Here is a 12,613-nt window from a genome sequence, read left to right as displayed (position 1 = left end):
TTTTTTTTTAAAGATTTATTTTATTTATTTGAAAGAATTACAGAGCAAGGTAGAGCCAGAGAGAGAGAGAGAGAGAGGTCTTCCATCCGTTGGTTCACTCCCCAAATACCCACTTGGCCAGAGCTGAGCTGATCCAAAGCCAGGAGCCAGGAGCTTCTTCCAGGTCTCCCATGTGGGTGCAGGTGCCCAAGGACCTGGGCCATCTTCTGCTGCTTTCCCAGGCCATAGCAGAAAACTGGAGCAGAAGTGGAACAGCTGGTACTCGAACCGACGCCCATTTGGGATGCCAGCACTGCAGGCCGTGGCTTTAGCCTGCTGTGCCACAGCACCGGCCCAACATCTAATTTTTTTAGACTGCTTGTTCTGTATTTACAGAAGGGTGAAATTATGGAAATTGTGCATCTTTCAATTTCTTTTTATAGACTGATAAATTTTGATAGATACCTGTAAGGTGAATTACAAGTGATCTTCAAAAGTTCTTGGAAAATGATTCTTATGAAAAAACTGCATGTGGCCTTCTATTTTTTCCAAAAAATAAACTTATCTTTTAATTCTGTTTTTTCACAAACTTTTGAAGTACCCTTTTATTAATGTTTTTTATCACTATTTTATTACTTCATCCCTGATAGTGCTTTACTTTTTTTTTTTTCTGCAGCGTTTGGCTAATATGTTTTTGATACATCTTTTTCCATCCTTTCCTTTATGTATCCTTTTATTTTAAATGTACCTGTGAACAGCATGTAGTTACTAGACATAGCCTGAATCTCCTCATTGCATCTCTCTTGATTCTTAACTTGCCTTTATACAGTTTTTATATTTATATTTTCTTTCTGAGTCAGATCTTCAGACTTGAATCTTACTTTTCCTTTAGCTGCATCTAATCTGATGTTTAACCTTTTCATTTTTAAAAAATATTTATTTATTTATTTGAGAGGCAGAGTTACAGAGAGGCAGAAAAAGAGATCTTCTATCCGCTGGTCCATTCCCCAATGGCTGCAATAGCCAGAGCTAGGCCTATCTGAAGCCCGGAGCCAGGAGCTTCTTGCATGTCTCCCAGGCAGGTGCAGGGGCCCAAGGACTCAGGCCATCTTCTACTGCTCTCCAATAACAGAGAGCAGAATCTGAAGAGAAGCAGCCAGGACTCAAACTGGCACCCATACGGGCTGCTGGCACTGCAGGCAGTGGCTTTACCTACTACGCCACAGCGCCAGCCTCGCATTTTCTTCTGAGAATGTTGTGATGGCAATATGAACTCCAGTCTGTCTGTGGTCCACAGGAGGATGGCTATTTGTTTGATCAGGGCCTGGGGTTCCTGTGAAGTATCTCAAAAGGGAGCTTAGCAATAGTATGTCAACTATACAGGTGACCATTGAATTCTGAATCCTGTGGTCTGGGGTCTGTGGGATCAACCTAAGCCATGCATCACTCCTTTAATCTAAGTGAATGAATCTTAGCTGCTATGCCACAGCACTGGCTCCTGACCTTTTCGTTCTTACATGTTAACTGTATATACCTTGATGAAACAAAGACATAAGCCTCAGCTATTCTTGCTCATTGCCCAAAAGATAAACATTGAAATGTATTCCTTGCCCTTGAGTCTCAGGCGGGTCTCACACCCCATGTTCTTTCCCAGGTTCCCAAGCTCTGCATGGCCACCTGAAAGGCCAAGTTGCTCTGCCACCTGAAAGACCAGTTCCAGGAGTTCTCCTGCTGCTGCCTGCTACCTTCACCCCCATTCCTAACCCCCTAAAATATAAGAAGGCCCAGCCCCTGGGTCGGGCCTTCTGACACGTGTTCCGTCAGTGTGTACACTGGCAGTTGGTCACCCACCTCTATGAATTTATTTTCTCTGAATAAATTTGGTTTGGCTGTAGATTCGTATACTGCCTCCTCTCTATTCTGCACCTCTTTTCCTAACCTTTGTAGTGCCCTTGGTGTGAAGAAGCATCAATTGTGCCTCTTTTCCTAACATATCTCTTGTCATCTTTTGAAATCTTAAATTTCTTCTTCTTGATCTTTATTACAATATTCTTTAGAGATATTTACATTATTAAAGTGTCCCGTTACAGTACTTAGAATTATGCTATAATTATTTTAGGGCTCAAAGCCCATTACACATAAGTTCTTGGTGGGGTGTTTTTTGGTTTTATTTTTACCCTTGGAGATGTACCTTCCTATTCTTACTGTAGGTGGGTAGGTTTCTCATGTATTCTTTTTGAGTTTGGAGTGAATTCATCTTCATAAGGATTTATCTATAGTAACTTTAAGGGGTTGAGGACAGAGTTCACCAGAGTTCTTGCCTTTATTTTTGCTGGCTTTCCTAGGTTATGACAGCCCCTGTTTTGCTTCTTTCCCCTTACCCTTACCTCCCATACTCCAGAAATTTAAGAGAACAGTTTTTTTTCCAAGTAATTAAGGATTCATAGGAGATTGGAATGAAATGTACAAGGAAGCTCAGTGTACTGTTCTCTGCTTTCCCAATGATAACATCTTACACATCTAGAGTATGCCATCAAAACCAAGAAATTAACACTGCTGTACTCTATAGATCTCATTCAGGTTTTACAGTTATATATATTTTTTGTGTGTGCATGTGTATTTAGCTCTAGGCAGTTTTATCACATATGTAGCCTGGTATTAGCCCTACAATCAGATATTTAATTGTAACATCATAAGATTTGCTGGTGTTACTACATCCATCCCCTCTTCTATCACAGACCCCTGGCAATCTCTAATATGTCCTGCATCTTAAGATTATGTTATTTCAGGACTGTTTCCTAAGTGGAATCATACAGCAAGTATACTGCTGAGATGGGCTTTTTCATTCAGCATAATTTTCTTGAAGTTCATCCAAGTTGTTGCATGTATCAGTAGAGTCTTCCTTGTTACTGCTGCATAGGACTCCGTTATATAAATGTATCATGATTTGTTTATTCATTCACCCATTGAAAGATAATTGAATACTTTGCAGTTTTTGGCTAGCAGAAATAAAGCTACCATGAACATTCATTTCTCACATCTTTTTTTTTCTTTCTTTAAGATTTATTTATTTATTTGAAAGAGTTACAGAGATACCTTCCAACTGCTCATTCACTCCCCACATGGCCAGAGTGGACAGGGCTGGACCAGGTCATTGCCAGGAACTTCATCCAGGTCTCCCACATGAGTGACAGGCCCAAACACCTGTGCCATCCTCCTCTGCCCCACAAGCCATCAACAGAGAACTGGATTGCAAGTGAAGCGGCCAGGACACAAACTCGCACCCACATGGGACGCTGGCGTTGCAGGCAGTGACTTTACCCACTATGCCCCCACACTGGCCCTAATTTCCCACATCTTTTAATAAAAATGTTTAGATACATTTAATGTTGCCAAATTACTTTCGTCATTCTATATTCGAGTGCTTTCAGTATAAACTGTGATTGAGTCAATACTACATATCCATATTTCTCATTATTTTCATGTGGTTTCTGTGGATGAGATATGAAGAAGCATTTTTAAATTTTTGTTTTGTTGTTCGGGGGGTATTTTAAATGAGTCTTCTTGCTTTCCGATTCCATTATTACTTTTTTTATAGATGGAGAAAACTGGAACTTAGCTTCCTCAAGTCAGTCATAGCAGAGCTGTGTGTTCTCAGCGGTGCTTAATATTCTTTTCAACAGTGATTACCGCACTTGGAATACCAAAGCAAATTAGTGTTTTCTAGGAGGAAAGATTGTGACTGATGAAACTTGTTGAATAAAGTGTTCTGTGTTAAACAACTGTATGAATATCCTTTGTTTAGGAAGCCGAGGCACAAGAGGTTCTCAAATTGATAGTCACAGTAGTAATAGCAACTATCATGACAACTGGGAAACTCGAAGTAGCTATCCTGAAAGAGACAGATACCCTGAAAGAGACAACAGAGATCAAGCAAGGGATTCTTCGTTTGAGAGAAGACATGGAGAGAGAGACCGGCGTGACAACCGAGAAAGAGGTTTGTCAAACAAAATTTTATTAAATAGTACCAACATTAAATTGAGGATTGCTTTTTAAAAGTTACCAATTTGCTTTTTAATATAAAGTATATTTTAAGACTAAGCTTGATGACAATGTTTGATTGAAACTCTTATACTCTTTGTTCATTAGTTTAGGAAGGTTTATGTAAGTAGCTAGCTACCTGTAACTACCAGCAGCAGAGTACAAGAACTGTGCTGTCCTGCTGTGTGTCTGCCATCCTAACTGGGTAGCTCACAACCCTTTCAAGATGCCATCCCAGGCAATTCAGGAAATAATGGAAGCCTTCTCATGAGTATTATCCTGGCTACTCTCTTTTTAGCCATGAACAATAGAGTATTTTATGGGCTACCAGAGAAGAGCAAGGCTAGGGATTGTTCGAGAAACATTTTACTCATATTCTGGCCTGAGAATATATAATTTTGTATTCTTGTATGTGTTAAGCTAAAAGTTTTCTGTTTATCTATTAGATAATCTTATAAAAGTAACTTTTGAAGTAAGATTGCTAGGAAACACTTTATTCTAAGAATTTTCTTTGAAAAGTTTGTATTGTCTGTATTTAAACATTTAAAATCAGTCTTATCAAAGTCTTTCTAACCTTGGCTGATTTCTGAAGTAAGATTCACTATAATACTGAACTTTGAATAGTATGAAACTTGATGGAGCAGGAAATTGAATGTTGATGCTTTTAGTGTGGGCTGAATCAAAAAGATAAAACTATATCTTGATGTGGGTAGTAATAGGAGTAAAACCAAGTTTCTAAGACACCATATATATTTGAGAGAATAGAGAAGATCAAAGATAGGACAGTCGGTTGGGTTAAGTTCATTAAGGTAAGCCAACTGCATTTGGGTTTAAAAAGGTGAGGACTTCCCCAGTTATAAGTAGGGGTAAAGTTTATTCAGTGTTAATATCTGAAATTATTTCTTCCAGCATTTGATTTATCTCTCTTTAATACTGCATCCTGGTAATGCTTTATTTATGTGTATATATATATGTGTGTGTGTGTTTGTGTGTGTGTGTGTTGTATGTATATTACTTTTCTTCCTTTTTTTCTATTTTCTTATCCTAGAACAGGTTTCTCTGAATTCATGCCTCAATTCGGTAGTAACATTTGGTTTTATTCCTCTATTTAATTCAACCTAGGTGCCGAGAAGTTCAGTAGTTGTTTTACATATATTCTGTGACTTAACTTTTACAATATCCCAATAAGTATAGGTATTATAAAGTAATCCATGTTTCACAGCTTAGACAATTAGATTTAATTGAAGTTAGTTCCAGAACTGGATTCAAACTCAGGTCTTCTGACAACGGATCTAGTTCTCTTTAACTACTTCAGTAAATATCAGTTGAATGATCAAAATATAGCAATATATTTTTGAGGCTAGTGATATATTCTACCCATGCTAGGCACTTTGCTAGGTACTTGGAGTACAACAGTTCTTGTCCATGGGTTTCTATAAAGAAACTGATGGAAAAGGAAACACCTCCTACTTCCCCCCATAAAAAGAGAAATGATTATTGTTATCAAGAAAACAAAGGACCTAGATAGAATAAAGAATAAGAGAGGCATCTACTTGAGCGTTTGAATGGAAAATTTGAAGAGATATTTACACAGAGGTGTAAATGCAAGAGAAGAAGGTAGCTTTACAGAGATTGAGAGTAAAAGCATTCTGTGCAGAGGAAAGGTTATGTACAAATTATTTGAGATAGAAAGAAGCCTAGTAAGTCTAGGATTTGAGAGAAGATTGATGTGGGTAGGGGATGGTAAACAGTAGGGAGAATGATAGAGGTTGAGAGTAGAGATGTGTCTGGGCACCTTATTCTATGCTTGAGGGTTTAAATCTTTCTTTTAGTTTTCCATAGTCTAATAGTGGTGCAGATAGAGCTGAAGTATGATAAATGCTGCTATAAAAGTACTGTGAGGAGACAAAGGAGCAAACACAATTCTGAGGAACTCCCAGAGAGCTGCCTAAAGAGGTGACATCTGAATGAGGGCCTGGAAATACATAAGTTTGTGAATAGGAACAATGAAGAAGCACTTTTCAAGGAGAGTGTGCGCATGTGCAAACACACAGGGCTGAAAGAAAGCCAAACAGTGAAGGAGTGATGAATTATGTTATGACATTGGAATAGTATGATGTAATTAGCAAGGAAGGAAAGAAGAGGGGCAGGACTGATGAGAGACCAAAGGCCAGATTGTAAATGACCTAGGAAATCAGACTGGAAATTTTGATTTTAATATCCCTTCAGAGCCTACAGGATAACTGCCTTTAAGCAGCTGGAAGAAATGGAGTTTTTATCAAAAACACTAAAAATCAAGTGGAAGACTGAAAACAAACATACCTAGCAATTTAACCGTTGATGACATAGGCATCTAAAAGCTGATCAAGATCTAAGTTAATATTTTAACTGAAGAGATGAGGACAAGAAAATAAATAAATAAATATTTTGGGAGTGAAATTGATGATACTTAGTAGATAACTCAGAGATTGCCAGCTTTCATGAATAGATATGTCATTCAATAAGATAAAGAAATAACTGAAGAAAGCACATCTTTGAAGAATATATTTTGAGGCAAGGAAAGGGGAGATAGTTTAGATATTAAAGTGGTGTTGTTATTTCCTTTTTCCTTTGAAGTAAGGAGCATTGTCTTTTTAGGAAAATAGAGCTAAAAGAGTCAGGAGAGTAGACTATTCCCTGATATTATTATAATAATCAGAAATTTGAAGAATGTATTCCTGTTAGTTGCAGTGTTGAATGTGTTTCACGTTATTTTGTAACCATTGAGATTCTAGTATGACTCCCAAACTGGAAGTGCAGTTAATCTAAAACATGGGTAAATAGCATTCTGGAAATCCACTATGGTGCCATTTTAAATTTAAATTTAAGGTAGTTTCAGCTAAAATAAAAAGATTTGAGAAAATTGATCTCTAATCTTGTTGCACTAATGGGTCTACCATCTCTGACTTTAGTAAGTCAACCTCTAGACCAGAATTTCTATGTCTTCAAGAAGGAAGAGTAGGAGAAAGGACTGGAAACGGTTCTGTCTTACTTTAGCTTTAAAATTCGATGAACTTTTCTATCTGTATCTTTTGAATAAATGCTTAAAATTTTCAACAGTGGTAAGGAAGGGAACTTCAAGTTACTATATTGATCCCTTCCCTAGAAACATCCTAAAAGTATTCTACTTAATAAGTTGATGTTGGCTGTTATACTTAACAGCGTGTTGGCCATATTGTTATCTGACTTTTATTGATTAACCGATATGCATTATTAGATAGTATGAAAATTAAAACATCACAGTAGCCTAGATTGTAACCTCAGTAGTTACTTTCAAAGCTGTCTCTCTGGAAAATCCCATGCCATTCTCTTACACCTTTTAAGATCCCAGACTAATTTCCTGCTCAACTGGCTATTTGAGCAGCATGCATTCATTTTCTCTGTGTTTATGTGATTTGTGTGTAGATTGGGGGAAAAAAATTATAAAATGTGATGAGATTATCAGTTAACATTTATATGATTAAATAAAAATTTATTTGTAGGTAGTTTTTAATTATAAATATATATCACTAATATGAAACACTTTATTTTGAGATTGGTAGATATTAATACCCTTAATATTCTAGTTTATGATAAAAGATTGATATTGCAGCAACAAATTTTGACATGTTTTGTTCTATATTTTCCTCACATAATAGCTGCACTTTGATGTGTATATATTTTGGCCTGAAATTAGAGGTGTGACTTACGAGGGAAATTTTTTTTTTCCTTCAGCTCCTATGTTCTACACCTCCTGCTGCCCCTATCCTTTGCCACCAGTGTTCTCAGGTCCTGCTGGGGGGACAGAGAAGATCAGAGGTGAAGGGTAGAGATGGCAGAAAGTGGGGTTGGAGCAGCGGGCTGGAGGTAGGGTAGGGAGCATGCAGAGAAAGATCAAAGGTGGATCAGTGGGAGGGGGGATGGGGGCCGGTGGGGAGCAGAAAAATTGATAGTTAGAAGGCATATAAAATTATCTTTAAGAAAAAATATTTTTAAAAGGTTTAAGGGTGATTGCATTGTTGATGATTAAATTAAAGTAAATGTAGTATCTGGTTTTATGATTCATTGCCAGTGTGACCCTATACACAGATAAAATTAAGATTTGCCATGTTGTTTTTCCAATGGGTTATCTGTCAAATTAATCACTGAAAAAACTTGATTTTCATTGTAGATCAAAGACCAAGCTCACCAATTCGACATCAGGGAAGGAATGACGAGCTTGAGCGTGATGAAAGAAGAGAGGAACGAAGAGTAGACAGAGTGGATGATAGAAGAGATGACCGAGCTAGAGAGAGAGACCGGGAACGAGAACGAGACAGGGAGCGGGAAAGGGAGCGGGAGCGTGAGCGGGAGCGGGAAAGAGAAAAAGAACGGGAACTGGAAAGAGAGAGAGCGAGGGAACGGGAGAGAGAGAGGGAAAGAGAAAAAGAGAGGGAACGTGAAAGAGACAGAGAGCGTGAACATGATCGAGAGAGGGAGCGAGAGAGGGAGCGAGACAGGGAGAAGGAGCGGGAGCGAGAGCGAGAAGAAAGGGAGAGGGAGAGAGAGCGAGAACGGGAGCGAGAGCGAGAACGGGAAAGGGAACGAGAAAGAGCGAGAGAAAGGGACAAAGAGCGAGAACGCCAGAGGGATTGGGAAGACAAAGACAAGGGACGAGAGGACCGCAGAGAAAAGCGGGAAGATATCCGAGAAGAGAGGAATCCAAGAGATGGCCATGATGAGAGGAAATCCAAGTAAGGGTGATGACTCATTTCAGTAAAGAAGGCAGAAGTTTCCTTTAATACTTTTACGTGTGTCCCTTAATTTATTGTTAAAGCTCTCTTCTCAACCTTTTCCTATATTTCAACTATGTTGAATGCTTAAAGTGACCTTAATTTTCTAGAAAAAATAATTTTTCGGTTGTGTTTTTTTTTTTTGCATCCAGCAAACGTAATTAATCTTTTTTGTTATCTGTGCATTTTTGGTGGCACATAGGCTTACTTACCTGCTGCAGATGTTATTTTTAACAAGAATCCAACACAGAGTGATAGCATCAATGAACTTGTGTTGACTGGTCTCCAGGAGATGTTTCCTTGTCGTTCCTGATACTCATTCATGAGCTTGAGGTGCTTACTAAGAATGGAGTTACCATCCCTGTGCTACAAGAGCATTCACAGTAGCTTACAAATGAGGGAATCCCCGTAAGCACTGAGTGGCTAGCAGAAAATGAGAGATAAGGAATTGTCTTCTCTTGTGCTATGTGCTATTACAGTAGGTTCTTGGGGGCAAAAGACATGTCCTTGGACTCTCATATAATATATCTGAACACATTTTCTTTATTTATTTTTCTTAAACCAAAAAGAACTCAGTTTACCCAGGTATCTGGGAAGTCAAGGATTAACTTTTGCTTGTGCTGATGTGACTATCCAAATTCTCAGGCACAATATCTGAAATGATATCTAATCTCTCCTCTATTTTCCTTTGTGTCAGTTCCAGTCTCAGAATGGTTGCTAACACTTTATTGTTATACCTAAGAATTTAACAGCTTCTCTGTGTTAGGGTGCTCATTAGTTGAGAAACAGTGATTGGCTGAGTCAGTATCTGGCCATGAGAATCCTGAACTAACTGGTCAGTTTTGAGGTTTTAAAGGCATGAAAGCCAAACTTTCTAGCGGTAACTATGTTTTTATATACCAACTAGGATAATGCCATGGTTAAGTTTGCTAAAGCAGAGGGAATAATTTATGTATCTTTAATTTCCTTGCTACATGTCGGTTCTTTACCTGGGGTTGATTACCAGTTCCCTGATTTAGGCTTGTTTCACCATCACTAGGCTATTGTTATAAATAAACAACTTAGCACAGAGTCTTAGTGGAGCCTTATTCCACTAGGACTTGGCTGCTCCTTAATCTGCTACCATGATATTCTGTAATAGAGCTAAAAAGGGGAAGAAGCTAATATTTACAGTACAGTATCTATCCCCATAATGTGCCTGGCCCTGGGCTTCTGACACAATTTATTCTTCATTGCTGTTTTACGAGAAGAACTTTGATTTTCCTCCCATTTTCAGATGAGGAAGCTCAGGTTCAGTGACTTCAAAAAACTTAAAGTTGCATAGTAAGTAGTAGTGTGGCTATGAGTTGAACTCAAAGCTTTTGACTCCAAAGTCAGGACAAAATTCTCTTACTCAGTTTTCCAGTATAAGGTATTTCTGTGTCATAAGAATGTAAAATTGATGAGTGTTTGTATTAGAGGTACTTTAATATATTGGTTTCTCAGCTGCATGCAGTATTTGAATCTGGAAGTTTTCAGTTGAGTGATTCTACATGTATATGGAAGAAAGAAAGGTGGCCATGTTAAGTCCACAACTGTAAGTCTTAGCAAATGAAGTGTAGAATTTTTATTAAAGATGCTGAAAACCTTTTGTTTGACAGTGTCATTTTCCTGCCATTACATGTTCTAATTGTAATTAAAAAGTGCTAGTAAAAAACATAGTGAAGAAATCTCTCCTTTACTCCTTGGAGTTTTATAATCGCGTTTGCTTGCCCAATTTAGGAAACGCTATCGAAATGAAGGAAGCCCTAGCCCACGGCAGTCACCTAAGCGCCGGCGTGAACATTCTCCCGATAGTGACACCTACAACAGTGGTGATGATAAAAGTAGGCAGAGTTTCTTTTCCATTTCTCTATATTCATATATTTGTTTGTAACCATGAAACCATACTTCGCCATTAGTTGTAACTCAAGAGTTAAGATTTTCAAAGGTTTTCTTGCTCTGTTGCTTCTAAATATCTCATGTGACTAAAAAATACACATTTTATCTCAGTGTCAGTGTTGTTTCCTGCTATTAATGCTAAAGCTATATTGTTTTCAATTGAAATCGTTGCCACTTAAAAACCTTAAAACGAAGTGAGAGATTGGCTTATTATGATGTGTACATAACATGCAGTGTTTGTTAACCTGGTGAACATGTGATTACTTTTGTCTTTCTGTCCAGATGAAAAACATAGACTCTTGAGTCAGGTTGTACGACCACAAGAATCGCGTTCTCTCAGTCCATCACACCTCACAGAAGACAGGCAGGGTAGATGGAAAGAAGAGGATCGCAAGCCAGAGAGAAAAGAGAGTTCAAGGCGCTATGAAGAGCAAGAACTCAAAGAGAAAATTTCTTCTGTAGATAAACAGAGAGAACAGATAGAAGTCCTAGAAAGCTCAAGAACACGTTCACAGGACATTATAGGACATCACCAGTCTGAAGATCGAGATATATCTGATCGAGTTCATGATGAAAATAAGAAAAAAGCAAAAATTCAGAAGAAACCTATTAAGAAAAAGAAAGACGATGATGTTGGAATAGAGAGAGGTAACCTAGAGACAGCATCTGAAGATGGTCAAGTATTTTCACCAAAAAAAGGACAGAAGAAGAAAAGTATTGAAAAGAAGCGTAAAAGATCCAAAGGTGATTCTGATATTTCTGATGAAGAAGCCGCCCAGCAAAGTAAGAAGAAAAGAGGCCCACGGACTCCCCCCATAACAGTTAAAGAGGAGTTGGTTGAACTTTCCACTGATAAGGATGGCATTCTAGAGGATCTTCAGAAAAAAGAAGATACAGCTTTCAGTGATTGGTCTGATGAGGATGTGCCTGATCGTACCGAGGTGACAGAAACAGAGCACACGGCTACCACTGTCACTCCTGGTGGTACCCCCTCTCCTCTGTCCTCTCTTCTTCCTCCTCCACCTCCTATGGCTACTGCCACTGCGATGGCTACTCCTGCTCTTGCCCCCACTGCTACTGCCAACTCCTCCACCACGATTTCCACCTCTGCCAATACCACCAGTACTTTTGCCAATGAGGATTCACATAGAAAATGCCACAGAACACGAGTGGAAAAAGTTGAGGTGTGTCATGTTACTATAGAGGACACCCCACATCGCAAGCCAGTGGATCAGAAGAGGAGTAGCAGCCTTGGGAGCAATCGGAGTAATCGCAGTCATACATCTGGTCGTCTGCGCTCACCATCCAATGACTCTGCCCATCGAAGTGGGGATGACCAAAGTGGTCGAAAGAGAGTACTGCATAGTGGCTCAAGGGACAGAGAAAAAACAAAAAGCCTGGAAATCACAGGAGAGAGAAAATCGAGGATTGATCAGTTAAAGCGTGGAGAGCCCAGTCGAAGTACTTCTTCAGGTAAGAAAACTGAATTATGATCTAGTCAGTATTTCCTATGATAGTCATGTTTTATACAAGTTATAATTTCAAGGTAATGATAAATTGATTATTTTATTTGCTGCCTTGAATTTTACAGAATTAAAAGATTTAGCTGTCCATTAAAATGTTAGTTGGTACCACTTTAATTCCTATATTAAAATAGAAGTATATTCAATGCTATTAATCATTTTAATATCAAGATTTTAGTAGTATATGTTAGTATATGTGTAGTAGTATATGTTAGAGCTTATATATTCAATTCCCTAATCACTGCCCACAATTTTATCCTTCCTGCTATGCCTCCTTTAGCTAATGCTGCCTCTTTTGACCATAGAAAATAAGAGATTAGGGAGAAATCAAGTAATGAAAATGATCAGTTCTGTTACTGC

At 38.4% G+C, this 12,613-nt stretch overlaps 1 protein-coding gene across 3 annotated transcripts in view; it reads left to right on the top strand.

Annotated features, from left to right (window-relative positions):
- Positions 1 to 12,613, top strand: part of ZC3H13 (zinc finger CCCH-type containing 13) — a 100,569-nt gene that overhangs the window by 63,976 nt on the left and 23,980 nt on the right. Inside the window, exons 11-15 of one of the 3 annotated variants that reach the window (XM_008259990.5) lie at positions 3,785 to 3,976; positions 7,774 to 7,827; positions 8,210 to 8,771; positions 10,572 to 10,675; positions 11,013 to 12,203. In XM_008259990.5, the coding sequence (XP_008258212.3) occupies positions 3,785 to 3,976; positions 7,774 to 7,827; positions 8,210 to 8,771; positions 10,572 to 10,675; positions 11,013 to 12,203 (2,103 nt within the window). Of the gene's footprint in view, positions 1 to 3,784; positions 3,977 to 7,773; positions 7,858 to 8,209; positions 8,772 to 10,571; positions 10,676 to 11,012; positions 12,204 to 12,613 lie in introns of all 3 variants that reach the window. The other 2 variants (XM_008259989.5, XM_002712953.6) reach the window with 2 other exon arrangements.

The sequence above is a fragment of the Oryctolagus cuniculus genome, chromosome 9, assembly GCF_051225735.1.
Source record: "Oryctolagus cuniculus isolate XC-2025 breed Fujian yellow rabbit chromosome 9, ASM5122573v1, whole genome shotgun sequence".
Lineage (NCBI taxonomy): Eukaryota > Metazoa > Chordata > Mammalia > Lagomorpha > Leporidae > Oryctolagus > Oryctolagus cuniculus.
Note: the sequence above shows the minus strand (reverse complement) of the source record. Positions and strands in the feature narration are given on the sequence as shown.